At 39.0% G+C, this 27028-nt stretch overlaps 1 protein-coding gene across 1 annotated transcript in view; it reads left to right on the top strand.

The window, feature by feature from the left end:
- The window catches only part of PDE6A (phosphodiesterase 6A), a 190852-nt gene that overhangs the window by 75573 nt on the left and 88251 nt on the right, over positions 1–27028 (top strand). Inside the window, exons 2-4 of the mRNA XM_053719837.1 lie at positions 17348–17500; positions 21135–21224; positions 21667–21807. Of these exons, the coding sequence (XP_053575812.1) occupies positions 17348–17500; positions 21135–21224; positions 21667–21807 (384 nt within the window). The remainder of the gene's footprint in view (positions 1–17347; positions 17501–21134; positions 21225–21666; positions 21808–27028) is intronic.

The raw sequence follows: 27028 nt of genomic DNA on the forward strand, positions 1-27028 counted from the left end.
CGGTATCATATGATTTCTCCTATGCAAATATTCCTCCTTTACGTCGGTCGAATGACTGGGGAAGGCGGAGCCTGGGAGGGATCATGTGACCAGCTTTGCTGGGCTCTTTGCCATTTCCTGTTGGGGAAGAGAATATCCCCACAAGTAAGGATGACGCCGTGGACCGGACACACCGTTGGAGAAAGTAATTTATCAGGTAAACATAAATTCTGTTTTTTCAGATCTTTTGCAATGCAGGGAATTATTGCTGATGCAAAAATGAAGAAAAAAAACTATGACTAGTGGAAATAAAACCCATAACTAAACATGAAAATCAATTTTATTTTGTTTCCTACATTAGAACATTTGACATTATAACAGATATGTCTGTGCTTACTAAAACAACTTTTTGATTTAATGCCTGTGGAGTTTGGACTCTGCCAGCTGCTAGCACCAACACTTTCGATCAGTTGTGCACATACAGTTTTTTTCTGGTTATATAAATTTAAAAAACAAAACAAACATATTGCCCTATCTTTTTGTGTGGAATAAATAACTAGATAAAGGTACTTGCCTTTTTTTTCTTGGGCCAGAGTTGCTTGTGTAAGTAGCCCTAACCTTGTATCTTTGGCTGACAACCATAACTTTTACCATAATACCAATTCTAACTCTTAAAACCTATTCCCAAAATCATAACCCCATCATGAAGCCTAATACTCTAACCATAAGCTTTACTTTATCTTGAAACATTACATTGGTAACTTTTCCCTGCATTAGTAGAATGGTATCAAATTAACATATGAATGACTGTTTATAATGCATGACAGAAAAGGTCTGAGCTTAATATCCCATTTGGGAGACATTTAGGGCTAGATTATGAATTTAGAGTTATTTAACACTCTCGATCGAGTGTTGACTGTGCTAGAAGTAAGCTTTTTACACGCGGTACAGCAGTCCCACCCCCTGCTCTCTTTCTCCTCCTCTCTTTTGCTATCTCTCTCTCCCCCCCCTCTCTTATGCGCTCTCCCTCCTCTCTTATGCGCTCTCTCTCCTTCTCTCTTTTGCGCTCTCTCTCCCCCTCTCTTTTGCTCTCTCTCCCCCTCTCTTTTGCTCTCCTCTCCCCCTCTCTTTTGCTCTCTCTCCTCCTCTCTTGCTCTCTCTCTCTCCTCCTCTCTTGCTCTCTCTCTCTCTTCCCTCTTTCTTTTAAGCTCTCTCTATCCCCCTCTCTTTTGCTCTCTCTCCCACCTCTCTTTTGCTCTCTCTCCCCTTCTCTTTTGCTCTCTCTCTCCCCACCTCTCTTTTGCTCTCTCTCTCTCTCCCCCTCTCTTTCCCTCTCTCTCTCCCTCTCTTTTGCTCTCTCTCTCCCCTCCTCCCTTTTGCTCTCTTTCTCCCCCTCTCTTTTGCTCTCTCTCTCCCCCTTTCTTTTGCTCTCTCTCTCTCCCCCCTCTCTTTTGCTCTCTTTCTCTAACCTCCTCTCTTTTGCTCTTTCTCCCCCTCTCTTTTGCTCTCCCTCTTCCCCCTTTCGTTTGCTCTCTATCTCTCCCCCCTCTCTTTTGCTCTCTTTCTCGCCCCCTCTCTCTCCCTCCCCCCACTCTTTTGCTCTCTCTCTCCCCCCTTTCTTTTGCTCTCTCTCCCCCTCTCTTTTGCTCTCTTTCTCTCCCCCCTCTCTCTCCCTCTCTTTTGCTCTCTCCCCCTTTCTTTTGCTTTCTTTCCCCTCTATTTTGCTCTCTCTCTCTCTCCCCCTCTCTTTTGCTCTCTCCCCTTTCTTTTGCTCTCTCTCCCCTCTCTTTTGCTCTCTCTCCCCTCTCTTTGCTCTCTCTCTCTCCCCCTCTCTTTTGCTCTCTCTCCCCCATCTTTTGCTCGCTCTCTCTCCCCCCCACACTTTTGCTCTCTCACTCCCCCCACACACTTTTGCTCTCTCTCCACCCCATCTCTTTTGCTCTCTTTCTCCCCCCCTCTCTCCCTCTTCCCCCTTTCTCTCTCTACCCTCTCTTTGCTCTCTCTCTCTCTACCTACACTCTTTTGCTCTCTGTCTCCCCCCTTCTCTTCCTCTCCCCCTCTCTTTTGCTCTCTCGCTCCCCCTCTCTTTTGCTCTCACTCTCCCCCCTACACTTTTGCTCTCTCTCTCCACCCCCTCTCTATTGCTTTCTTTCTCTCCCCCTTTCTCTCCCTCTCCCCCCTCTCTTTTGCTCTCTCTCTCCTCCCTCTCTTTTGCTCTCTCTCGCCTCTCTCTTTTGCTTTCTCTCTCTCCCTCTCTTTAGCTCCCTCTCCCCCCTTTCTTTTGCTCTCTCTCTCTCCCCCCTCTCTTTTGCTTTCTTTCTCTCCCCCCTCTCTTTTGCTCACTTTCTCTCCCTCTCTCTCTCTCCCTCCCCCCACTCTTTTGCTCTCTCTTCCCCCCCTCTCTTTTGCTCTCTCTCTCTCCCCCTCTCTTTTGGTCTCTTTCTCTCCCCCCCTCTCTCTCCCTCTTCCCCCTCTCTTTTGCTCTCTCTCTCCCCCCTCTCTTTTGCTTTCTTTCTCTCCCCCTCTCTCTCCCTCCCCCCTCTCTTTTGCTGTCTCTCTACCCTCTCTTTTGCTCTCTCTCTCTTTCTCCCCTCTCTTTTGCTTTTTCCCCTCTCTTTTGCTTCCTCTCTCCCCCCTCTTTTGCTCTCTCTCTTCCCCTCTCTTTTGCGCTCTCTCTTCCCCCTCTCTTTTGCTCACTCTCTCCCCCCTCTCTTGCTCTCTGTCCCCCCTCTCTTTTGCTCGCTCTCTCCCCCTCTCCTTTGCTGTCTCTCCCCCTCTCTTTTGCTCTCTATCTCCCCCTCTCTTTTCTCTCTCTCTCCCCCTCTCTTTTCTCTCTCTCTCCCCCCCCCTCTCTTTTGCTCTCTCTCTCTCCCCTCTATTTTGCTCTCTCTAGCTACTCCCTATATTTTGCTCTCTTTCTCTCCCCCTCTCTCTACCTCTCCCCCCATTCTTTTGCTCTCTCCTCCCCCCCCCCCACTCTTTTACTCTGTTCCCCATCTCTTTTGATCTCTCTCCCCTCTCTTTTGCTCTCTCTCTCCCCCTCATTTGCTCTCTCCCTCCCCCTCTCTTTTGCTCTCTCTCTCTCTCCACCTCTCTTTTGCTCTCTCTCTCCCCCTCTTTTTCACTCTCTCTTTATCCCCCCACTCTTTTGCTCTCTCTCCCCCCTCTCTTTTGCTCTCTATCTCCCCCTCTCTTTTGCTCTCCCTCTCTCTCCCCTCTTTTTTGCTCTCCCCCTTCTTTTGCTCTCTCTCTCCCCTTTCTTTTGCTCTCTCTCCCCTCTCTTTTGCTCTGTCTCTCCTCTCTTTCTCTCTCCCCTTTCTTTTGCTCTCTCTCCCCTCTCTTTTGCTCTCTCTCCCCTCTCTTTGCTCTCTCTCTCCCCAACTTTTTTGCTCTCTCTCTCTCTCCCCCTCTTTTTGCTATCTTTCTCTCCCCCTCCCCCTTTCTTTTGCTCTCTCTCTCTCTCTCTCTCTACTCCCTCTCTTTTGCTCTTCCTCTCTTCCCCCTCTCTTTGTCTCTCTCTCCCCCCTCCCGACCACGCCTAATCACGGCTCTCCTGCTGGCCATGCCTCCTCATCATGGCCGATCTGCCCGACCATGCCCCCGCCACACTCACCTGACCCGTTCTCGTCCGGCCATGTCCCATCGTGGCACTCCCATCAGCCACGCCCCCTCATAATGGCCACTCCTCCTGACCACACACCCCACAACAGCTGCTTCAGCACACCCTCTCTGCTCTGCTGTCAGATCCTAAAGGGCAGGTATGTTTGTCCTTGTGCAGTCTCTACTGCGCATGACTGCATCGGACAAACATACTTGGCCTTTTATTATATAGGATGTGTTTATAAGTGTATATATATATGTCTGTAAATACATATACACATATAAATACATAAAAACATCTGTACACACTTATATACATACATACATATCTTGACATGTATGTCTATAGTAAAGCCCTTTGCCTGCCTTTTTTCCTAACACCTGAGACCTCATATCTTTAAACCCTTATAACTTTTTTTTGTGCAATATTTTTTTAATAATTTGTATCAGATGGTGTTATAATGAGCGCAACTGTACTTTGTAATGTATTTTTGATTTTTGTTTTGTTTCACAAAACAGTTAATTAGAGCTCTGAGGACATTAATCATTCTAGCATATATCACAACTGCGCTCAATTGATCGTGTTTACTTTCAACTTGTAATACGAGCGAAAAATCTGGTATGCACAAACATCAGCGATATACCCCTTATCGTTTGTGTGTAACTGTTAGCACTCCACTCGTAATTTCTCCCTTAGGGTATAAATAAAATTCTCTGTCTTGTTCAAACACTTAATTTTCTAACAAATGCTTTTAATTCTGTGTTTTTAACTTCTGAAAAGGGGTTAAATATACAATCTCAAGACAGATGAATGTTGAGGTAAGATTTAATTTAAAGGGGCATTCCAGTCAAAATTTGAATGCACATAGCAGTGACGTGCAGTGACGTCAGAGGCTGGTGAGGCAGTGGCTTGGATACGCCTTCATTCTTTAGATATCCTTTGTTGAAGAAATAGCAATGCACATGGGTGAGCCAATCACATGAGGTATCTATGTGCAGCCACCAATCAGCAGCTACTGAGCATATTTAGATATGATTTTCAACAAAGGATATCAAAAGAATGAAGACAATTAGATATTAGATGTAAATTGGAAAGTTATTTAAATTGCATGTTCTTTCTAAATCATGAAAGAAAACATATGGGTTTCATGTCCCTTTAAATGGTGTCTTGGAAAACTGGTCAACTTAGTAAACATCTGATTTTAGTCTAAAGGATTGTAACAGAAACACTTGCCAGATAACAAAATACTTGCTTTGATTATAAGATCTAGAAATCCATACCCATTAAAATATGTTTAAAACATACTTTTTACTTTAATGCTGCAAATTATGATTATAGATTCTTTCATTATTCAGTAAATATAAAAATGTCTTGATCCAGTGGCGGCTGGTGAAATTTAAAGATGGTGGGGCGTTTGACCCCACCCCTTTAAATAAAGCCACACCATCAGATGGCACTACCAATTCATTAATTAAATAAATAAAAGGTAGACAGAAACACATACACAGAGGGTTAGAGAGAGAAAGAGAGAGAAAGACACACACACAGGGTTAGAGAGAGAGAGAGAGACACGCAGAGGGTTAGAGAGAGAGAAAGAGAGAGAGAGAGAGACAGACACACAGAGGGTTAGAGAGAGAGACACACACACACAGAGGGTTAGAGAGAGAGAAAAAAGAGAGAGACACACACACAGAGGGTTAGAGAGAGAGAGAGAGAGAGAGAGAAAGAGAGAAAGAGAGAAAGAGAGAGAGAGACACACACAGAGGGTTAGAGAGAGAGAGAAAAAGAGAGAGAGACACACACAGAGGGTTAGAGAGAGAGAGAAAGAGAGAGAGAGAGACACAGAGGGTTATAGAGGGATAGAAAGAGAGAAAGAGAGAGAGACACACACACACGGAGGGTTAGAGAGAGAGAGAAAGAGAGAGAGAGAGAGACACACACAATCACACACAGAGGGTTAGAGAAAGAGAGAGAGACACAATCAAACACAGAGGGTTAGAGAGACACATAAGGGATGAGAGAGTCAGAGGGGGAGGAAGAGAGACAGAGAGACCATGGGGAGAAAAACACATAAGGAGAGAGATGGATAGATAGATAGATAGATAGATAGATATAGATAGATATAGATAGAGAGAGAGACACACACACAAGGGGGGAGGGAGAGAGACCACTGCATTTTTAAGTAATAAAACAGCAGAGCTACAGAGAGTTCAGAAAGTGAAGGCAAGCTGTTAAGTTAGTGGGTGTAATGGTTGAGGAAACAAAATACAAAAACGACCCTGCTGTAAAAGAGTAAAAAAACACTAAACCACATTCATTAAATTATAATTTTCACTAACAGAATCCCTTTCAGTGAAATCTAAGGTTGTAGAACTTACTTCAAAGATGTGTCTTAAACACTGCTTATTGACTGAATCTCTTCCTGCTCTGCCTCTGTCTGTATTAAGGAAGTGACAGTGGCACATTCCACTGCACTTAGAGGGGAAGTACAGAACTCTCTTTTTCACTTTAGCAAAAGCTGGCAGCTTCACAGCACAGCAACAAAATACAGGTATACCCCGCTCATACAGCGGGTTAGGGACCGGAGCCCCGCTGTAAAGTGAAAACCGCCTTAAAGTGAAACAAGGCAGTTTTAGCTTTCTTTTCACTTGCCAGTGTGTTTAAAAACTTGAAAGCATGCTTGAACTAACAAATATTAGGGGTGCAATAGTACTAGGTTTAGTTTAACACTAGCACAGCACTGTATTCAATAAATACTGTACCTGTAAAATAGTGACAATTACTGAAGTAAAATTTGCCAGACTATAGCACTGAGGCACAGATTGCACTGTAATGCTGTAAACAGAGTGAACTAATCATAACAAAATGGTGCCAGTCACTTTTCTCACAATCTCACGATGATTACAGCACTGTTTCAAAATTACTGGAGGATGAACTTCAGCTTCTCAAAGCGCTGTATTAGTGAAACGCTGTAAAGTGAAGCGCTGTAAAGTGAGGTATACCTGTAAGTGAAAGTAGTTTTTTCTGTTTTTGTTTTGTTTTATACATCCAGCCCCAACCCTAAGTTCCACTGACTAATGCCTCTCACTGGATTGGTTCAGCCCAAATAGGACTGCCTCAAATAAGCAATTATGGGACATGCAATGAGCTTAACCACTTTAATCCAGTAGGTGGTGCAGCATGTTGTGTAATGGTGGGCAGACCTGCTTGTGCCTCTCCATTGCACAACATGTAGCTGTGGAAAAAAAAATGCTGGGGAACAAAATTGCAATTTTTTTATTTTATTTTTTTTTTAAAGCCCATAAAAAAAATATATATTTTTGCCCATATGAGAGGTGAAGCACTGCCTCACCTGCCTCTAGTGACTGCACATCACTGGCACATAGGGGAATTACATCTCTGATTAGAAACATATTTGTTTTAGTGTTAACATTTTTCTAGATATTTTCTGTGCACCACCATTTTAAATACTGCAGTTGCTCAGAGCACCAGTGGGGCTTGTATCATATCAGAAATTAACAAATTGAGTCATTACCAGATGGTACAAGCACCTTAGTGCTGTGTGTAAAATGCTAGTGCATGGAGCATACTTAAATACACTTTTGAACCAGCTATAGCTTTTATTAGAAGCTTTTTTTCTAATACATGTATATTACAAACATGCTTCTATTAAAAACTGAAATGCAACCATGTGGATTCCAATTTTGGCTGGACTGTCCCTTTAAGGCTATGTTTACAGTTAGGGCTAGAGTTAAGGTTAGAACAAGGGTTGTGAAAAATGGTAAGAATGGTATGAAAGCGCTCTATAGCAGGGTGCTTATACCTCAGTAAGGTGGGATCTACTTCTTTGTGAAGCATATCACTGTTATCTACTTGTGTGATAATAAACAGAAGAACATACACATTTATAAAGTATTTTAACTTGAACCCACTCTATTTCTGGCTAAGGAAATCACACCACAAACTTGTAATCTACTAGACAGCACTTCAAGATCTACTGGTAAACCATCATTTACCTTCTTGGCACACTTTCACCATAAACAACTCATTTCTTATCAATAACTTCAGTTCATTACTGATTCATATCTGCAAGCTGGGCTTCAATAACGAGATAATAGGTTATATTCATACGTAGATGTGCATGAGGTTGAAGAGGTTGTTTTAATGGCAAGACCATGTTTAAATGTATTGAACTACGCTTCCCCCATCTTTTCCATCTTCTTGTTTTGTTACATTACATGCCCAATACATGATATCTTGTAAGCAAGAACAGTATTTAAAAGTCTGTTTTATTATTTTATCTGCCCTACACTGTTTTGGCCAAGATCGCAAGTGGAGCACAAAACTATTAGCGCTATTGCTATCATTGCGTGCAATCAATAGAGCACCATCTGACTTTGTTAAAATCGGACCCTGTCTATATCTCTAAAATATGTCACAATCTACAATCAAGCTGTTTATCTCGCTGTAGCAGTATCTGTGTTTATACTTTGATTTTTTTTTTTACAATGCTTATAATTCTGTTATATCCATGTACATTAGTTAATGAATGGACATCTAAATAAGAATTTTATATTTTTCTCCCAAAGGCTGATGAATCATTTGTGAAGGCTCTGAGACTGTCATTATGATATGGTTCATAGGTGATTCACTGATTCATTGTAAGAATCAGGTTTAGGCAAAAATGATTTAAAACCATGATACAATGACTCAAGCTATTTGTGATATAACCATTAATTTGTAAGCTTTTAAGCAAATTTGACTCATTTGGGTTTTATGTAATGGTATACTTAGTTCTAAATGTAACCTGAAAAATAATATATACCAGAATACCCTGCAGTTCAAAGGCTTATTGTCTAAGTATATACCTTAAAGCTTTATTACAAGCTAGATAATTATATACTGTATACATATTAGTTAGTTTTAGCATTTAGATTATTTAAGTTTTCCATAACAACTGCATTCAGTAAAATACAAAAGATAAGCACATTTAACCCCCTGACTACCAGAGAAGGTTGCAGTGTATTACAATTTACTTTATAGATAAGATACTAATGTCAGCAAGGGGCGCATAAAGATACAACTAAATTATATGCAGTTAATTAAACAGACTTTATTTGTTCAGCTGTGTCTTCTGTTTCCCCTCTACTCCCCCTTTCTTCCTTTCACAGTTTATGTTATATAACCCGCATTTCCTTATATTTTCTAGATTTCCTACCCCTTTTGTTCTCAGTCTTTCCTGAAATTAGTTTCTCAGTTTTTTTTCTTTGACCCTTTTCTATCTTGCAGCCTTATAACTAATAGAAGGGCTCGCACAACAACTATAGTAAAGAGCAGGGGTTTAAACCTCTCCTCAGGCCTCTCTAGCAGACATCATGTTCAGGATATCTGACCTGGAGCACAGGTGTAATAATCAGCTGATTAGTAACCATGGTTATTAACTTGTTCTCACCCAAGGTGATCCTGAATAACTGCCCTGTTAGGGAGGCGTGAGGACAGGTATATGTAATATTACAATTTAATATTTTACTTTATTGGGCTTGTCCTGCAACCATCCACTGCCTGCACTAACACTGTATATATCTTAAAGGGACACTGAACACAATTTTTTTTTCTTTTGTGATTCAGATAGAGCTTGCAATTTTAAGCAATTTTCTAATTTACTCCTATTATCATTTTTTCTTCGTTCTCTTGCTATCTTTATTATAAAAAGAAGGCATCTAAGCTTTTTTCTTGGTTCAGAACTCAACACAGCACTTTTTTATTGGTGGATGAATTTATCCACCAATCAGCAAGGACAACCCAGGTTGTTCACCAAAAATGGGCCGGCATCTAAACTTACATTCTTGCATTTCAAATAAAGATACCAAGAGAATAAAGAAAAATTTAAATTAGAAAGTTGCTTAAAATTTCATGCTCTATCTGAATCACAGAAGAAAAAATGTGGGTTCAGTGTCCCTTTAATATATGCACATAGTGTCTTACCTCATTTGTATATCTGATCCTCCAATGAAAAACATTTCAAATTAAGAAATCACTGTATTTAAAGGGACAGTGCACAATATTTTATTTTGTTTAATGTGTGCCCTATGATCTATTTTTCTACTGGAGTGTATTAATTTGTTTTAACATAGCTCCTTTACCTATAGCTGATTTTACCTATTGTATCCCCACCTATACTAAATATTTCTGAACTTAAAGGGACAGTCTACTCCAGAATTTTTATTGTTTCAAAATATAGATAATCCCATCATGACCCATTACCCAATTTTACATAACCAACACAGTTATATTAATATACTTTTTTACATCTGTGTGTACCTTATATCTAGGCCTTTCCTTATTTCAGTTCTTTAGACAGACTTGCATTTTAAAAATAACCCCTATAACTCCAAAGGAGTGTGCACAACGTTATCTTTATGGCACACATAAACTAGCGCTGTCTAGTTGTGAAAAATTGTCAAAATGCACTTAGATAAGAGGAGTCCTGTAAGGGCTTAGAAATTAGCATATGAGCTTACCTAGGTTTAGCTTTCAACAAAGTATACCAATTGAAAAAAGCAACGTTGATTATAAAAGTAGATTGGAAAGTTGTTTAAAATTGCATGCACTGCCTGAATCATGAAATATTCATTTTGACTACACTGTCCCTTTAAGCTCTGATTAAAAAAGAAAATGTAAACAAAAAGGATAAGATAAAATAATGCTCCTCCCACTGGGGGGCTGTGACAGAGATGTACGGAAATTTTAATTTTAATTTGTTCTCTTTAAGGGGTTGATACTAAAAAATGAGTTGGTCTAGATGTGGTTTTCCACTCCAACACTCACAGGGGCAACCCTCATGGAATTCTATTTAAAAAAAAGGGTCTGTCCCTGCGAGATGTCTTCCATAGAAATAATGACTGAGAGCACTCCGTTACGTAAATGTTCTCAGTGGAGGAAGAAGTACACCGGGTGAACCTGACATATTTTTAAACTTTAATATTATGCCTTATACTAATCAAATTATGCTGTTTTCATTGCCCTTTACCTTAAATTCACTGTTATTTATGTATTCATATGTTTTCCTTTTGAGAGTAATTAGTTTTTGAGTATTATGACAAAAGCTTGCCAACTTTTAGAGGGACACTGAACCCAAATGTTTTCTTTCGTGATTCAGATAGAGCATGCAATTTTAAGCAACTTTCTAATTTACTCCTATTATCAATGTTTCTTCGTTCTCTTGCTATCTTTCTTTGAAAAAGAAGGCATCTAAGCTTTTTTCTTGGTTCAGACCTCTGGACAGCACATTTTTATTGGTGGATGAATTTATCCACCAATCAGCAAGGACAACCCAGGTTGTTCACCAAAAATGGGCCGGCATCTAAACTTACATTCTTGCATTTCAAATAAAGATACCAAGAGAATAAAGAAAATGTGATAATAGGAGTAAATTAGAAAGTTGCTTAAAATGTCATGCTCTATCTGAATCACAAAAGAAAACATTTGGGTTTAGTGTCCCTTTAAGTTGCGAGAAAAAATAGTGAGATGTGTTTATAGAATTACGCTGGAATTAGAGAGAACATTTCATACCTGCCCATGCAACGTTCATGTTCAGCCCATTTTACGAAAAAACAATTACACTTTATATTATGTACTTTTTTTTTTTACACATCCAGTGTACTTAAATTATGTGCATATTTAATAAGATTTATTTATGTGTAATTTACATACAAATTTTACATTTTTGATAAACAATTTTGTTAAGACTTTTGTTTTTGGTTCAATTATTCATTGTGCACTTTTCTAATGTGTATATTTCCTTCCCATTGGAAAATGCAGTATACGCCCCTTAGCGACACCCTGTTTTTAAGGTAAAAAGTGATTATATATAATTCCACTAGGATAATAGAAGCATTCTTATAGAATCTCACCATTTCTAGAATTAGGTCCTAAGTATTGGCCTTTGAGTAGACAGTAATAAAGAAGATAATGAGGACCTTGTGCAAATAATTAGATATTTTCTTCCTAAAAGATCAACCCATTGTATTGGATGGGGGTTTCATTTCACAGAAACAGGTTTTTTTAATACAAACATATACCTAAAGGAACAATTTACCATACATGTTAAACTCTGCAGCTGGTATAACAAGTAATTGGAAACACATTAAAGAAGAAACCAATTTTACAGTACTGTCCCTTTAAGTCATTTCTTTGTTACCTTTAGAAGATGGCAAATTACAGTATATATTTCTATTTCTAAATCACCTTAATTTTCCCTGTCAACCAATAATGTTTTTGGACTATAGGAGTGGTCTGTATCAGCCAGTGAGCAAACACTGATTTCCTGCAAATTTCAGTCCACCTTTTAGCATAATATTTTGTGACTCTCTCCTCTCTTTTATAAAAACACTGATTCAAAATGCACAATAATTAAAGGGATATTGTACCCAGAGATTTTATACATATAAAAGGGAAGCATTTACACATGGCAAAAAACCCAACAACATTTGGGTCAAAAAAGGTTAAGAAAATGTTCGTAAAATGTAAACAGAAACTATTTTAAATAAGTAAAGTAAACACCTTTACAAGTACAACAAGAAACATTTGTTTATTCAAAACAGAAAAATGTTTTTTTTTTATTTTGTTTGTTTTTTTGATTTTTAAAAAAAAGCAAAAACAAACATAACATTTTTTAATTTATTTTAAAATGCGTTCTTTTTGATGAAACAAATATAGTTGACTAGGCCGGTATCCCTTTAAGAGAGGTGTGATTAACAGATGGATTATGTAATCAGCCTTTCTATAGTAATGATGATGGTAAATACAGAAAATTATCCTGTTTGGGATTGATGACTTGATAAAAATAATGAAATCAAGTACTAAAGGGTTTTAGGTGTTTAACTGATATTTGGTGGTATAAACAGAGGCTATATAGGTTCTATAGTCCTATGGGTTAATTCAAACAAAAATAATAATTTTCCAAGAAAATTAGACATACACTTCAAGGCATGTATAAATTGCTCATGTTTGGCCAACAGTTAGTCCAACACAAGGATCATTATTCACTGGTTAAAACAATAATGATATTTATTGATAAGAGTAAAAAAAAATTACATACTCAAAAAGCCTAGCTAAAAGTTTCTATCTGACTAAATTGTTTGAATCGTTGTGTCTCAAACATATAAGGATGTTCTGTTTTATTGGCCCATATGAAACTATAATATGATGAGGCTCCTTTAAAGCCTGGAATAAGCCCCTTTCCTATATAACATAGGAGTTAAATCCCATTAGTGGAATGTGTAATGACATCATCATTATGGGTTGAGGCACAAAGAAGAACACAGTTGCTATTGGGCATGTTGTTCATGTGACCATAATAATTTATATTCTATTCATGTTGAGGCCCGTCGCAGGGAGTCCGATGCTGGGCAGGGGTCCCCTCAGGGTGACAGAGGGGACAAGGTTTCTCACCACCATCTGAAAGAAAGCAAGAGAGTCCAGGATCTCCATTGAATTCCAGAGCGATATCCCAAGAAAGGGATCTACAAGTGGACCAGGAGTCTGGAAAGTTTCCTTTAAAAAGGCACAGAGAGACCACCATCTTTTACCCACCAAAGAGCGAATACTTTACCTCATAAGATCGAGGTAAAAGCTGGTAAGCAGGAAATTCTTACTTCATGATACTATAATAAGAAGTGAAAATTGGGAGAAAGGAAAGCATTTTCATCTGCATAAGACTATTATTATTATTTTTAAAACCATTGACAAACTGTTTGGAGAGGAATATACTCCTATTCTAGAAAGAAATTGTTTTAGCTGAGCGCCTATCACTCATTATTGATTTCTCTCTTTTTTCCATATATATATATATATATATATATATATATATATATAGACATTTGACACTATTTAATATATTTATATTATATTTAATGTATTTATATTCTTAAAAATTACGACAAACTGTCTCATATATATGCATTTTATTTAATGACTGCTGACTTCCGTGGCAGCATTTTATATAAATAATCACTGTCATTCCCCCACTTTGATTGCAAGCTGCATTGTATTAAAGGGAAATTAAACAGTATGAGATTGTTAATAGAAAATGCTCCATTTATCAAGCTGCATATGCAGCTTTGGAGGCCCTTTGCTGCAGGTTCGCATTAGTGAGACTGCAGCCGATAGTTAGGAAGCAGCAGTCATCACACTGCTGCTTCTGAACTTTTACGCCAGATATTAGCTGGCAGATTAAAATCACCCCAGTCACGTGATTGACAACCTCTACTTTCGCGCAATTGGGCTAACTTGAGCAAGGGGCGGCATTGCTTGTGCAATGTTAAATATTAGCAGATCCCGGGCAAACAGGTTCGCAGAAGCAAACCTTGTCTGCCCGGGCTTTATTAAATGGGGCCCAAAATGTTTATTTATATGTAGTTAAAAAAAACTTTGCAATACATTTTTTTAGTTTGTCCCCTTTTCCTGTAATTTAACTCTGAAAATTGTTGGTTTTTCAAATTCCACTGAGTTTCTGAAAAATAATAAGTGCCACCATGGGGCATATTCTTCAAGCTCGCCGGAAACAGAAGTTATGAAGCAGCGGTCTAAAGACTGCTGCTCCATAACTTGACTGCCTGCTATGAGGCCACAGACAGAAATCAACCCGATTGAATACGATTGGGTTGATTGACACCCCCTGCTAGGGGCCGATTGGCCGCAAATCTGCAGGGGGCAGCATTGCACCAGCAGTTCACAAGAACTGCTGGTGCAATGATATACGCTGTCGGCATTTATTGTTGTGCGGTGGACATGATACGCTACTTCTTATCATGTCCGCTCGCACATTGATAAATATGCCCCCATATCTAAACGTAAGTTTTCACTTTGTCTTACTGTCCTGCTGCAAACAATTAGGGACAGATATAAAACATATACATATTGGCCTCTAGTTATCAATGTCTGACGGACCTGATCGGACATTGCGGATCAGGTCCGACAGACATTGCTGAATACGGCGAGCAATACGCTCACCGTATTCAGCATTGCACCAGCAGCTCACAAGAGCTGTTGGTGCAACGCCGCCCCCTGCAGACTCGTGGCCAATGGGCTGCCAGCAGGGGGGTGTCAATCAACCCGATCGTACTCGATCGGGTTGATTTCCGGCGATGTCTGTCTGCCTGCTCAGAGAAGGCGGACAGGTTATGGAGCAGCGGTCTTTGTGACCGCTGCTTCATAACTGCTGTTTCTGGCGAGCCTGCAGCCATACGGAGCTTGATACATATGCCCCATTGTATTCATCAGATAATTTCGATAAAAAGATAAATGATGAAATAAAAAATATAAATAAAACACGCAATAAAATAGACTAATACAAACAAGGATGTGTGGGTTTCCATATAGCCTTGTTTACACAAACTCTACTGTATTGCCTGGTTTATATATCTTTCCTTAATTGTTCTCAGCAAAAGACATAGATAAATAGAAAACTAGTTCAAACACAGTGGCACCCATTACTTTATTTAGAGTACTTTAGAGTACTTTATAGAAATGTAAACTTTTACACTTACATCATCAATATTTAAACAACTAATATAATGGTAAAAATACAGCTAGATATTATTCTAAGGCTAATCTTTGCTTTGAAAATATAATTATGTCTAGCGAGTATTTACTGTTTAATATCCCTTTAACTAGATTTAAGACTGAATTACTTCAATTACAACATGCATTTGAAATACAAAAATGGGTTAAGGTTATTATCATGTTAATGATATAAAAGATACCTTTATGAATGTATTCTATTTACTTCAAAATACCTGGTATAATATCCAAATCACCTTGTTGTAAGGCCAAGTGTAAGAACACTTAATACATATTTGTTATGTCATATGTAACTCATGTAACTCATAATAATTAATTAAGTAATTTTGACTGCGTTCTTATGTAATTATCTAGTAGCCAGGCGTGTAACTAGACCTGGCTGGGTCTGGGGCGAAGGTGGGGCCCCCCATTTCAACAGTCCTTTTTCTGGCTGTTTGCAATCTTCAGAATTTCAGCCAGAAGCTATGTAGAAGAGTTGTTTCTCAATCAATCTGAGTCATCCAATCTCCTTGGTTAATTTGTTCCTTTGCCTTGGTTAGTTTATACCAGAGGATGTGTGCAACCTTTCTTTACAAATATTTGATTATGTAACAAAAGTATTAGACAAGGGTGGAGCAGTTGATTTAGCCTATCTAGATTTCAGCAAAGCATTTGACACCGTCCCACACAATAAACTAATTCACAAACTGTATCTCCTTGGTCTAGATTCAAAAATTGTGAACTGGGTGGAATGCTGGCTTAAGGACAGAAAACAAAGTGTCTTAGTAAATGGAGTTCATTCAGCAGAGGGGGCTGTTACTAGTGGTGTTCCTCAGGGGTCAGTTCTGGGGCCTGTTTTGTTTAACATATTTATCTGTAATATCAGCAAAGGGCTGCAGGGGAAAGTATGTCTCTTTGCAGATGATACAAAAATTTGTAAGAGAGTGGATGTTCCAGGGGATGTAGACAAAATGAGAAGTGATATACAACAATTGGAGGATTGGACAAACGACTGGGATCTAAAGTTTAACACAGCAAAGTGTAAAATAATGCATTTAGGGAAGAAAAATCCAAATGTTAATTACAGACTCAATGACACTTTACTGACTGTTACAGATGAGGAACAGGACTTGGGAATTATTATTTCAGATGATTTAAAACTTAGTAAACAATGTAGTAATGCAGCGAGTAAGGCTAGCAGAATGCTTGGATGTATTGGTAGAGGTATTTGCAGCAGAAATAGTAAGGTTCTTATGCCACTTTATAGATCATTAGTTAGGCCTCATCTTGAGTATTGTGTGCAGTTCTGGAGGCAATATCTTCAGAAGGATATTAACAAACTTGAATCTGTGCAGAGGGCTACCAAAATGGTACATGGTCTAAAAAATAAAACTTACCAGGATAGGCTCAATGACCTAAATATGTATAGCTTAGAGGAGAGAAGGGAAAGAGGTGATATGATAGCAACTTTCAAGTACATTAAAGGGTTTAGTAAAACCGAGGCTGTGGGTATTTTACATAAAATGGAAAATTCAAGAACAAGGGGTCATGAGCTCAAGCTAAAGGGTAGTAGATTCAGGAGTAATTTGAGGAAGCACTTCTTTACAGAAAGAGTGATTGATTTATGGAATAAACTTCCTCAAGAGGTAGTAGCAACAAACACTGTGGGGGACTTTAAAAATGCATGGGACAAGCATAAGGCTATCCTACGAACTAGATAAGTTTTTACTGTTAGGTAATATTGGGCAGACTTGCTGGGCCTATGGCTCTTATCTGCCGTCAATATCTATGTTTCTATGTTTCTAATATAGTCCACAAACGGCAGCACCAAAGGCAGGTTAAAAGAGATTTATTTTCATTGTACCTGGGCCATACAATGATGGCTACTCCTCTACTTTTCCCCATGTAGGAGGATGTATATATGGTAGGAAAATTTGGAGATTTCAGTCTCTTTAGATCACCCGACACCCAATGTGTCTCTTGGAGGAACGCAATGTCCATTTTTAAAAATGTGATGTAGTTTTACAGCAAACTGCGCTTTGTAGATGCACTTTTAAACATTTTGAGCTATAGTTAGATAGGCTCTCAAGCTCACAATCTAAAGGAATTGTTGCATGTTGTGCACCTTTTCTATAATAATATACCTTTCATTAATATAAACTTTGTATGATATTTATAATTGAAGCTATGCTTTGTTTATTTCAGGACCCTCATTTCTGCACCTTTGTAGATAATCTACAAGAATATGAAACAAAGAGTATATTGTCTTGCCCAGTGATGAATGGAAAAGATGTAGTGGCAGTAATAATGGCTGTGAATAAAACAGACGAGACAAGTTTCACAAAAAAAGACGAAGAGGTAAGAAGTGCTATGTCTGGTTACACAGAATGCTATAGATATTCATTTAATGACAGTTTATTGTGTGCTAAGCTGAGAAGTGAAGCTTTCAGACACTGAGGATAATACTTCAGCCTACTATAATAATCAAAGCATCCATAATATGATGAGATTTTTTCACACACAGAAGACATTTATGGATTATATCCCTCCTATGCACCGATATGCACCTTTGTTAGATAATACTGTTCATATGCAGGAAGATTTAGCAACTTAAAGGTTCTTCTGTTAAATAACAGATCTTATAAAGTTATCTTAAACAGGTTATTTTATTTTGTTTTGTACCATGTTTGAAAGCTCTTTTAAAATGCAGTATAGTTAGTTGTGCTTAAAGGGACATTCCAGTCAGAATATAAATGCACATAGATTTATTGCCTCTTTGAATAGAAACATATTTTCAATATACATGTATTGGCAAACATGCTTCTATAAAGAGTTATCACTGTTTTATTGTTAACATTTTTCTCTGCATGTGAAGCATAGCTAGATATTTGTACTGCACCCACATATTAAATACTGCAGCTGCTCAGATCCTCAGTGGAACTTGTATCATGTCAGCAATTAAATTGTGTCATTACCAGACGATACAAGCATCTTAGGCTCTCAGAACAAGTGTTGTGTGCATGGTGCATACGTAAATACACTTTTGAAATAGATATAGCTTATATTAGAAGCATTTTTGCTAATGCATGTATATTACACAATTGCTTCTGTTCAATGCTGAAATGCACCCATGTGGTTTCCAATTGTGGCTGGAATATCCCTTTACTACACATTCATTCCACTTTTTTTCACAGTTATAGTTTATCACTGAACACAGCTGAACTGGGGGATGTGTCATTATTAGCCAGGGAAGCTGCACATATTTAAACTTCCTGTTTAGTTTCAAAATCAGCTTTAATGTTTTTCATGCAAAAATAGTGTTACAGGTTTAAATAGTACTTTTTCATATGCATAATGTTTTAAGACTACTATTACTCATTTAAGGATTATGTGACAAAAACAGTATGAAAATATGTGGAGAGAAAATAACAGAAACACTTTTCCTCATAGTTTACATTATATCAATATACTGTTTGATTGCAGAAACAGTCACTGTACCATGGCAATTAAAATAGATGTAATTGCAAAAGATTATAGGTTTTATTCTTTGTTTTAATGTGATTTGAGAAGTTACATGAATTTAAGATAGACAGTGTCCTATATATACATTGTTAAAAAAATAAATAAAGGATATATATATATATATATATATATATATATATATATATATATATATGCACAAGAACAGTGTGTATGTCTCTTTTTATTTATTTATTACTAGTGGTAAAGCCTGTGTACATGGGCCAAAATGTTTAATTAAATAAATATACCTATCCCTATATTCATCTATCCCTATCCCTCTGCCCCCTATCCCTCTATCCCTGTCCCTATTCCTCTGCCCCTGTCCCTCTATCCCTATCCCTCTGTCCCTATCCCTCTGTCCTTATCCCCCTGTCCCTATCCCTCTGTCCCTATCACTCTGTCCCTATCCCCCTGTCCCTATCCCCCTGTCCCTATCCCTCTGTCCCTATCCCTCTGTCCCTATTCCTCTGTCCCTATTCCTCTGTCCCTATTCCTCTGTCCCTATTCCTCTGTCCCTATTCCTCTGTCCCTATTCCTCTGTCCCTATTCCTCTGTCCTTATCCCTCTGTCCCTGTCCCTCTGCCCCTATCCCTCTGTCCCTATCCCTCTGTCCCTATCCCTCTGTCCCTATTCCTCTGTCCCTATTCATTTGTCCCTATTGATTTGTCCATATTCCTCTGTCCCTATCCCTCTGTCCCTGTCCCTCTGCCCCTGTCCCTCTGTCCCTGTCCCTTTATCCATCTGCCATTATCCCTCTGCCCCTATCCCTCTGTCCCTATCCCTCTGTCCCTATCCCCCTGTCCCTATCCCCCTGTCCCTATCCCCCTGTCCCTATCCCCCTGTCCCTATCCCCCTGTCCCTATCCATCTGTCCCTATCCCCCTGTCCCTATCCACCTGTCCCTATCCCTCTGTCCCTATCCCCCTGTCCCTATCCCCCTGTCCCTATCCCCCTGTCCCTATCCTTCTGTCCCTATCCCCCTTTCCATATCCCTCTGTCCCTATCCCCCTGTCCCTATCCCCCTGTCCCTATCCCTCTGTCCCTATCCCTCTGTCCCTATCCCCCTGTCCCTATCCCTCTGTCCCTATTCCTCTGTCCCTATTCATTTGTCCCTATTGATTTGTCCATATTCCTCTGTCCCTATCCCTCTGTCCCTGTCCCTCTGCCCCTGTCCCTCTGTCCCTGTCCCTTTATCCATCTGCCATTATCCCTCTGCCCCTATCCCTCTGTGCCTATCCCTCTATCCCTGTCCCTATGCCTCTGTCCCTGTCCCTAATCCCTCTGTCCCTATGCCTCTGCCCCTATCCCTCTGCCCCTATCCCTCTGCCCCTATCCCTCTCTCCCTATCCCTCTGTCCCTATTCCTCTGTCCCTATCCCTCTATCCCTGTCCCTCAATCTCTCTGTCCCTATTCCTCTGTCCCTGTCCCTGATCACTCTGTCCTCTTTCTCCATCCCCTTGTCCCTGTCCCTTTCCATCCATCCCTGTGCCTAATCCCTCACCCTATCCTTCTGTCCCTATATCTATACCCCTGTCCCTATCCCTCTGTCCCTGATCCCCCCTCAAACAGCTCTCTAACCCCCCTCTAACTATTGCCGCCATCTTAAGTATTTGCAGCTGTCTGCCAGTACCTATAACCCCCTTTTTTTATTCTTTCTTTTTTTTCTGTAGTGTAGTGGTCCCACCACCTCTCCACCTCCCTCGATCACCATATAGTCCCCCTGCAGCCCCAAACCCCTTTTCTGTAGTGTAGCTGCCCATCCCTCCCTGTTCCTTTCAAGTCTGTAGGGTAGGGCCCTCCCTCCTCCGCTGCTGAACCACCCACCTGCCTCCTGCCCACACCTCCCGCTGGTGTTCTATCGAGAACTCCAATACATTGAAAACTTCCAGTGATTCCATACATCTGAATGGTCCGTGTTTCAATGAGTGACAGGATTCACAACCAATCAGATGGGCACTGTAATTGCCTATCTTCACTATCTATTTTGCCTCCGCCTGGCGAAGCCCCCCTTGTAAACCTCATTCCCCAAGGTTTACTTGGGGTGTATGCCAGAGGATTGCGGTGCGCCCCCCCCCCAAGACAGGCAAAAACAGATAGTGAAAATAGAAAAGTCACTGGAAGTAACGTCAGATTGGAGTTTTCAAGGAATTGGAGTTCTCGACAGAACACCGGCACCAGTAGAAGATCGTTACAGACGGTGACACACACAGTGTCACCCTCTGTAACAATCAAGAATCTGCCCTCATATGGAGGCAGAGCACCGATCGCGCTCTGGCTCCATATGCGGCAGATGCCTGAAGCTTCAGGAGCTCCAGCTCTGGGCTGTAACATAAACACTTCCTGAAGCGGTCTCACGCTGCAGGCTGCACACGCAACTGACGACGGCGACAGACACGTTACAAACGCGATTATAGTATAGATTGGGATGACAAAGAGAAATAATATTGCATTTATCTTCTTACCTTTTCTAGATGTTCCTTAAGTACCTCAATTTTGCCAATCTGATACTCAAGGTTTATCACCTGTCATACCTTCACAACTGTGAGACTCGAAGAGGTCAGGTAAGCATCATAACTCATAAAGTGCACACTACTTTTGTGGTCACTTCATAGTGGTGCTGTAAAACATATGCAACCTCCATTTGTTCTACTTAAAGTATTTTGAAAAATAAATTGTTAATTTTTTCAAAAGCTTTTCACATAACTTGTAAAGCTTCATTTTCTTGAAAACTATTTTGTGAGATAAAACTGTTTTTATAGAGTTCTATTTTAATGTTTTGCCTGTTAACATTGCCTTTGTAGCAATTCATGTTTATTGTATTTTTGTTCTTTAAATTGGAGCTTTTCTTTGTACACTGGAGGAGTTCTGTGCTTATGCCAGAATTATAGCATTTAAAGTAACCAATAATTGAAGTATGAATGTATAGGGTTGATTTTGTTGTCTACTGACTTTGTTTTCCACGCAGTTTTTAAATAAATAATAATTTACATTCACTTTTTGCAGATACTGTTGTGGTCAGCAAACAAGGTTTTTGAAGAGCTTACAGACATTGAAAGACAGTTTCACAAAGCACTTTATACAGTCCGCGCCTTCCTAAACTGTGAAAGGTACTCTGTAGGTCTACTGGACATGACCAAAACAAAGGTTGGTATAGGCTTCACAATAACTTTTTGAAAGTAATACAAATGTTCAGTCTCAGATTACATTGGATTTATTTTTCAATTATTTTGTACCATCCTCTTGTGGCATATTTTAACCCTTTCCGGTGCTATTCATTTTTAATAAGTGCGCCAGCAGGTCTTATTTATTTAACCATCAGCCTTAGGGATACAGATGGGAAAGTGATGTGTCACATTATTATTATTATTATTATATATATATATATATATATATATATATATATATATATATATATATATCCTTCCCAAGAACGTAGGCACTCACTGGTCTTTAGACATAATTCATTTATTGATCCATAGAAAAAAGTTACATTAACATGACGTTTCGGTACATTATTGTACCTTTATCAAATGTAGCAAAGAGTAAATATTAAAACTTCCTGGAAGTGCCTACGTTCTTTGGAAGGATACACATTATTGGTTTGTGGTGCACCTTGGCAGTTGGATCAAGTAAGATAGTGCTGTCCTTAACTTGGACTGTATATATATATATATATATATATATATATATATATAGCAATACAAAAAAGTCCCTTTTAAGCAATCTTCAAACAAGGTGAGGTGTTCTTTCAATGTGCCAATGATACTATCTTTTACAACACCTCACCTTGTTTGAAGATTGCTTAAAAGGGACTTTTTTGTATTGCTGTATTTGGACTGCAAACTTTTCGTGTTTGTTTGTACTATTCTGTGTCGGGAGAATAGTATACGGCCCTTTCTGCTTCAACCTTGATTACCTGCAGTTTCCCTTTCTGTGCACTCACCCTCTTTTGTTTATATATATATATATATATATATATATATATATATATATATATATATATATATACATATATATATCTCCACATACTGACAGCAGATTATTAGGCTCAGCCGCTCAGCTTATCCAGATCCCTTGCACACATCAGGGTTGTGCTGCCAGGCTCCTCCCTCCCGGCCTCTCATTTCTCCCTATTCAGCCAGGACAGGGGGGAATATCTGATAGGTGCTGGCCAGTGCCGTTTGGGTCGTTCTGCTTCCTGCAGCGGTTCCCATGCTTGCGGCGTCAGTCTAGTACCAGTGATCAGTGCACAGCGCCACATTTAGCCTTGCTGTGCAGCGATCACTGGTAATGTAACTGGGAACTTCGTCACCTTTCCGGTCCTATGTCAGAATATATCCGACATTGGACTGCAAGCGGTAAAACCCTTTGTCGGATATATTCCGACACAGGACCGGAAAGGGTTAAGAGAAAATTGTAATACGTTAAAACCATGAGGGAAACTCCCCATAATATTTTTGTTCTAATAAGTATTTTGATAATTAACTCCTTGAAGGGCTGGTTGATCAATTCAAAATGTTTGAAATTAGTACATTCTGTATTGTGAAAATCCTCACAAGAACAGCAACTTCAAATTTTTTCTTTCATGATTCAGATAGAGCATGCAATTTTAAGCAAAATAGAAAACACAAAGAGAGAGCGCCTAATGGTGTAATATCGTCAAGATCAAAAGTGATACAAACATAAAAAGTATCTGCCAAATGGATACTCACAAGGAGCTTAGCACTCGCAGGTAGTGCATACAGGCGGGCTGACCTTTATACAGCAGTCAGTACGCTGAATGTGTGGAAGTCGTGTCGGAAATCTGTTATGATAGAAAAAGAACACAGAAGACCAATGGTGCAATATCGTCTGAATCCGAATGGACACGGCAAAAGGACACAGTTTCAGCAAGATGTATACTCACAATGGAGTTGGCACTCGCAAGTAGTGCATTAGGGCAGGCTGACCTTCATACAGCAGTCAGCACGCTGGTGGTTAGTAGCTGTAGTTAGTAGCTGTAGCTGTTATCGGCTTAGGCTTGTCCTCTGCACACCCGCGTGTGTACTGAATACTCAGCTGTGGCTCAGCTATTTGCTGAGGGAACGAAATCCTCTAGGTATGACGTGAACACACCAAAAAATGCACCTGAGGCTTGTTGCAGGCTCAGAATACACAAGGTGCATACAAATTAGTAGGTCACAAAATAAAAACGGGTGACTAAAATGTTTTTTGAAATTGTCAATAAAAAAAGGAAGTCAGCGGACAAAATGTTAGGTAAAAATAATCTAAAAGAGATTTATTTAAGAGCTAAAACAAATTTTAAGCAACTTTCTAATCCTATTTACATTTTTCTTCATTCTCTTGCTATCGTTATTTGAAAGAACAAGAATCTAAGCTAATGAGCCGGCCCATTCTTAGTTCAGCATCTGGGTTGCACTTGCTGATTGGTGGCTAAGTGTGCCCACCAATCAGCAAGCGCTATCCAAGGTGCTAAACCAAAACTGGGCTGGCTCCTTAGCCGCTTAAAATTGCATGCTCTGTCTGAATACTTCAACTACTTCAACAGGTGCTTAGTTTGTTCAGAAAGTCAAACAAAGAGAAAACCAGTACAAACCAGATGGTGCTAGATATCAAGGGAAACATTGCATATTGTAAACCCCTTCTGATGTAAATAGTTGTTGCTATATTTGATAGATATCTATCAACTTCTGTTTGGATTTAATGGTATGAAAAACATAGAATTTTGACCAGTGTATGAGAGTGTTTAGCACAACTTCTTTCATTATCATTTTTTTTTTTTTTAAATTGGAGTCTCTAGGTAACATTATTCAATTTGCCAAGGTCTATTATTTGTATGCTGCTGAATTTCCTGCAAAAGAATGCTCTCTCGTATAAACATTGCTGCCCAAACTATGTCACTTGAGCTACAACCCCTGTTTCAAAAATTTCCATTGTAAAAAAAAGGCCCATGCAATTTCCACAATTAAGAATTTCACGCAGTAGTTTTTGTGAAAAGGCAGTAATTTATTAATTTTCAAGGAAACTACTACAATGTTATCGGCTATTACTAATAACATAATCATTTACCATTGTCATTTTTAAATTAACTTAATTTTGCTAAAAAGCACTTTCTAAATGAAGCAAGTATAATCGTTTAATCGTCCAGTTATTATAACATGTAAACAGTAGTGTGTCTAGGAGCTCAGTATTCAAGGGCAACAGAGTGTTAAATGTTGATAACCTAAAAGTTCTGTGGGGTGTTACAAAGGATTCACTTTACAGTGTTACTTTCTATCCTCACAAAGGCATCTAAATCCATGTGACATCCGTATGTTCAATACCCTAGAAAAGCATGTTTTCTTTCAATGTAACAATATTTGAAGCTTTTACTGTTGCAAATGCAAGCCATGAAACAAACCCACCTGTACTGCTTTGCCATGAGATGCAACTGTTTCCATAATACCTCCCTGCAATGAATGAAGTTGGTGCTGTATCACCAGGACCAGACTGGGATCAATTATAGGCATTTAAGGGTGGAGGAGCCCATGTCAGCGAGACCTCTGTCAGCTAGGTAGCCATAATAGATCAGAACGTTTCTTTAAAACATTAAAGTGAAAACTAAATGTTCATGATTCAGATACAGCATGTCATTTTAAAAAAACTTTCCAATTTACTTCTATTATCAATTTTCTTTGCTCTTTGGTATCCTTTGTTAAAGAGTAAATTTAGGTAGGTGCATATTAGCCTAGGAACGTGCACATGTCTTTAGTGGCAGCAGTTCTGCAACATTTTGGCCTAGATTATGAGTGGAGTGCAAAATTGAGCTTTCGCAAGTGAGATAATTCCACTCCACTCAGTAATACCAGCACAAATGTGCACTGGTATTACAAGTTAAGCGCAATTGCCTGGAAGCATTGCGCTCACGAGAGCACGCTTCCATAGGCTCCAATTGGGGCCTTGTTCTGATGCTGTAAGACACGTCAAAGAACCTAGCGCAGTGTAGGGGGTAAGTCACGCAGCGTTGGGCAGCAAATTTAAAATATATATGTATAGGAATATTTATGTGTTTATGTGTGTATATTCACACATAAATATATATGTATATAAGCATAGTTACAGTTTAAACACAGTCCCCATGGACTGCTATATAAAGGCACTTTTCAGTGCCGTTTTTTTTTTTCTAACACCCCACATGACCTCACATTAACCCCTTAAAACTGCTTCATGCAGTTATTTTAAAAAAAATGCTGCTATTTTTTTATTTTAATAAAGGAAATGTACACTTTATTTAGGGGCAATTGGGGGGAAACATTTTTAAAAATGTTTTAATTTTTTTTATGGGCGCACGTTAAAATAGCGCTTCACTTGAAATCTAGCCCTGTATGTAGTAGTCTTATAAATTGTAGCAGTTACTGCTGCTATAGTATTTCTGAGATCCTAAAAGCCTTCCTAACCTTTTCAACAAAGGAGCACATAAAAGATTTGATCATGGAAATAAATGGGAAAGATTTTTAAAATTGCATGATTTGTCTAAACTATAAACGTTTCTTGTTGACGTGACTGTTCCTATAACTCTGTAGCTAGACCCTATGATAACACCTATCATATAACAATATAATAACTAGGCTACATAGACATGCATTATTTTTAATTATCAATTCAATCATTTATTTCAATGTGGCCAGAATCTAGTGCAAAAATATCATAAAATAAAAACATAATTTATGTAAGAACTTACCTGATAAATTCATTTCTTTCATATTAACAAGAGTCCATGAGCTAGTGACGTATGGGATATACATTCCTACCAGGAGGGGCAAAGTTTCCCAAACCTTAAAATGCCTATAAATACACCCCTCACCACACCCACAAATCAGTTTAACGAATAGCCAAGAAGTGGGGTGATAAGAAAAAGTGCGAAGCATATAAAATAAGGAATTGGAATAATTGTGCCTTATACAAAAAAATCATAACCACCACAAAAAAGGGTGGGCCTCATGGACTCTTGTTAATATGAAAGAAATGAATTTATCAGGTAAGTTCTTACATAAATTATGTTTTCTTTCATGTAATTAACAAGAGTCCATGAGCTAGTGACGTATGGGATAATGACTACCCAAGATGTGGATCTTTCCACACAAGAGTCACTAGAGAGGGAGGGATAAAATAAAGACAGCCAATTCCTGCTGAAAATAATCCACACCCAAAATAAAGTTTAACAAAAAACATAAGCAGAAGATTCAAACTGAAACCGCTGCCTGAAGAACTTTTCTACCAAAAACTGCTTCAGAAGAAGAAAATACATCAAAATGGTAGAATTTAGTAAAAGTATGCAAAGAAGACCAAGTTGCTGCTTTGCAGATCTGGTCAACCGAAGCTTCAT

Source organism: Bombina bombina, chromosome 6 (genome assembly GCF_027579735.1).
Source record: "Bombina bombina isolate aBomBom1 chromosome 6, aBomBom1.pri, whole genome shotgun sequence".
NCBI lineage: Eukaryota > Metazoa > Chordata > Amphibia > Anura > Bombinatoridae > Bombina > Bombina bombina.